The sequence below is a fragment of the Cicer arietinum genome, chromosome 3, assembly GCF_000331145.2.
Source record: "Cicer arietinum cultivar CDC Frontier isolate Library 1 chromosome 3, Cicar.CDCFrontier_v2.0, whole genome shotgun sequence".
Lineage (NCBI taxonomy): Eukaryota > Viridiplantae > Streptophyta > Magnoliopsida > Fabales > Fabaceae > Cicer > Cicer arietinum.
In genome coordinates, this window is record NC_021162.2 from 54419818 (window position 1) to 54423509 (window position 3692).

Here is a 3692-nt window from a genome sequence, read left to right on the forward strand (position 1 = left end):
AAAAGAAATTTATATTGATAACTTGAAAATGAAATGAAATACATTAAATTAATAATAAAAATTCATCAAATTTGAAAAAACAAAATACATTAAATTTATATCAATGATGTCCACCTAAATGACCCCTAGTTCCACATGTACGATGTCGTCGAACTCGTCTAGCTCTCTGAACAAGTTGCGGTTCTTCCGGTTCATCGTCATTTTGATCATTTTCTTCAATGTATGTTGTAGATGGATTAGAACCACTGCTGCCTGCTTCCATTAAATTTTGAGATTGTTGATTATACATTGAATCAAATACAGCATAAGCCGACTCAGGAGTTGTGCACTGAGTTCCAAACAAATTATAGAGAAGCCCGTGTTCTGTCGGATAACCGGGTGTTGGTATTTCTGGCACCGATGAAATGTAATACTGAGATAGTGGTGGATCATAAAATGGAACTTCAGTAGCGACATGTATGTGAGGTGATGATGAAGACGGTCCTGCTGTGTATTGGTGTTGTGGGGTTGATTGGGAGGTCGATTGCACACGAGGATATGACTGCGGTTGTAAACGGGGATCACAGAGATATTGTTCTACAGATATAAACAATTTGGTGTGTTGTCTAAACCAAATCATATATTATGTGCTATGACATAAAACACCTTGTACGATGTTACCTTGCAACACGTAATTATGGCACTCATTCCAATGGTTTATTTCTTCCCTCCAAACCCAAGTCCAATTATCATCAATCCAACGCCTCATGTTGACCTCGTGATACAATTTCATGTCCTCTGGTGGTTGTGGTATTTGTTGATGTAAACCGAAGTGGAGCGTGACTCTATCTGTATGATGTTTTTCAACAATATGATAACAGAGTAGATAAGTACATGCAGTCCAAGTGGCCCTATCTTCTACTGAAACTTCATGTTGGAACCCGAGATAAGGTCTCCAATAAAACTGACATGTAAAAAATAAGCTAAAGTAATTATAACAAGTATAAATAATAAAATATTTAAAAAAATTAAAAAAATGTGATTTAATATATTACTTCCTCAACCATCATGTGATCAATTGTTTTTCGATATCCTTCTACGTCGTTATGAGGAACTTTAGCAAAATTTAGACCACCAGAATTAAACCTGTCGAATATAATAAAAATAAAAATGTAATAAAATTATTAATATGGTAAGCAATTGGTTTTAAAAAAAATATATCAAAATAATATAGTTACCTTTGTGCAAGTGGAAATATCCATGGTTTGGGAGATTTAGGAGCGACACAAGACAAATGATACCATGCCCAATTTTGCAACAATAATGCGCATCCTCCCATAGATATTACACCAAGTTTCGTTGCAAGACATAATTCTCTATAAAGTGTAGCTAAAACAGCTGAACCCCAACTATATTGGGATACTTTATTTAAATCTCCTAATAGTTAAAGATATTTTAGATGTACACGGTTGTTGGATTTGTCAGACATCAATAACCCTCCGATCATACGTAGGATGTATGCTCGACATGATGCTTGTTTTTCTAATTCAGATGCATTTTCACCAACATCGTCAAATGTATCCTTAAGCCACTTTAATTTAATAGAATTATCTTTTGTTGCTCCCTCAGGTGGGATAACTCCTAAGTAATCTTGACAAATTTATTTTACTTGCACATAATTGGAACCGCTAACAGGTAAACCAGAAACGTTTAATCCTAAAATGTAATAAACATCTTCCAAAGTTATTGTGCACTCACCTATTGAAAGATGAAACATGCGAGTTTCAGGCTCCATCTCTCCACCATAGCTGTAATGAGACCGACATCTATTTTATAATTTCTGAGTTTGATCACTTCACTGAAGCCAGCCGCATGTAAATATGGTAATATGGAATCATTTGGTTTTTTGTTTACATGACCTTGACATTTGATTTTATCCTTTAAGGGAGACTAAATAAATAAATAAATTAAATAAAATCAGAATAAATAAAAATAAAACAATTAATGAGCCTAGATAAATAAAAAAAATTAAAATTAAAATAAAAGAAAAAAAATTAGAAGAAATAAAAATAAAACAATCAATTAATGAGACTAAATAAATAAATAAAATAAAATTAAACAAATAAAAAAATCAGAATAAATAAAATAAAACAATCAATTAATGAGACTAAATAAATAAATAAAATAAAATAATAAAAAAATCAGAATAAATAAAATAAAATAATCAATTAATGAGACTAATAAAAAAAATCATAATAAATAAAATAAAACAATCAATTAATGAGACTAATTAAATAAATAAATAAATAAAAAATAAAAAATTTAGAATAAATAAAATAAAACAATCAATTAATGAGACTAATTAAATAAATAAAAATAAAACAAATAAAAATTCAGAATAAATAAAATAAAACAATCAATTAATGAGACTAATTAAATAAAAGAAATAAAAAAAATAAATCAGAATAAATAAAATAAAACAATTAATTATACATACAAATGTTTGAATGTATTTGATTTCAGCTCTGTGATTTGTAGATAGTTCCATAATAAAAGAAAGTGAAGAAGTTGAATGTATGAGTGAATGATGCAGAGAAACTGAAGAAGTTGTGAGTAAAAATTTGAGGAATGAAGTATTTATAGAGTCGCTTCCTCAGGGAACGATTTCACATGCGGTCAAGACTTCATCAGGAAGTCGCTTCCACAGGCCACGACTTCATCAGGAAGTCACTTCCCCAGGCCACACCATTTCAGTTACGCCATTCCAGTTAATCTTGTCCGTTGAATAAAATTTTTCAACGGATCTAAATCATCTATGGAAGGCAATCCTTGTGATATAGTTTCAACCAATTAGATTATTCTATTCAATATTTAATCTTGTCCATTGAATAAAAGTTATCAACGGATCTAAATGATCCATGGAAGACAATCCTTGTGATATATTTTTAACCAATTACATTATTCTATTCAATTTTTAATCTTGACCATTGAATAAAAGTTATCAACGGATCTAAATTATCAATGGAAGGCAATCCTTGTGATATATTTTCAACCAATTACATTATTCTAATCAATTTTCAATATTGAAAAAGTTCTATAAATAGACTATCTCACCACACCTTCTATCTCATCATACCTTCTCACCACACCTTCTATCTCACCATACCTTCTCACCACACCTTCTATGTCACCATACCTTCTCACCACACCTTTTACCATTTCATACTCAATCAATCATTTAGTCATGGCTGCTCAACAAGTAATTTGTATTGTTTATTACAATGGTTCAATTGTTGATGGAGTTGAAGGAAAAACATTCGTAAGTGACTATAAAAAGGAGTTCAAAGTACATTTAGGAAGCAACTTTGCTCGTCTAAAGAATGTCATTAGAAAAAAATTACAGCTCAGTGGCAACGTCACGATAAGTGATATAGTTTATCAACTCCTTGTGTTCTTTGGTGAAAATACAACAAGGTTTGAACTCATGAAGATTTGCGACAATGAAGATGTTGAGTTGATGTTTATGCAATGTGGTCACAACTCGACACCAAAGAGTTATATGTTACCTTCGAGTCTGCTTTTCCATCAACAAACATTGATCAAACATCAACATCAAACATAATCTTGTCCATTGAATAAAAGTTATCAACGGATCTAAATGATCAATGGAAGACAATCCTTGTGATATATTTTCAACCAATTACATTATTCTA

At 30.8% G+C, this 3692-nt stretch overlaps 1 protein-coding gene across 1 annotated transcript; it reads right to left on the minus strand.

Moving 5' to 3' along the window:
• Positions 1-93: 93 nt before the first annotated feature.
• Positions 94-3198, minus strand: LOC113785656 (serine/threonine-protein phosphatase 7 long form homolog). The gene is made up of 6 exons (XM_073366474.1): positions 3116-3198; positions 1738-1787; positions 1476-1620; positions 1218-1388; positions 1035-1125; positions 94-943 (listed from the first exon to the last, which is right to left on the minus strand). Exons 1-6 carry the CDS (start codon positions 3196-3198, stop codon positions 623-625), a joined length of 861 nt encoding a protein of 286 aa, XP_073222575.1. The 3' UTR covers positions 94-622.
• Between the last annotated feature and the right edge of the window lie 494 nt (positions 3199-3692).

Coding starts and splice junctions, on each gene's coding strand:
- LOC113785656 (XM_073366474.1), bottom strand. CDS start 3,198: ATGGTAAAAGGTGTGGTGAGAAGGTATGGTGACATAGAAGGTGTGGTG. Junction 1,621..1,737: donor CATGTTTCATCTTTCAATAG/GTGAGTGCACAA, acceptor AAGATTACTTAG/GAGTTATCCCACCTGAGGGA. Junction 1,126..1,217: donor ATATTTCCACTTGCACAAAG/GTAACTATATTA, acceptor TATATTCGACAG/GTTTAATTCTGGTGGTCTAA.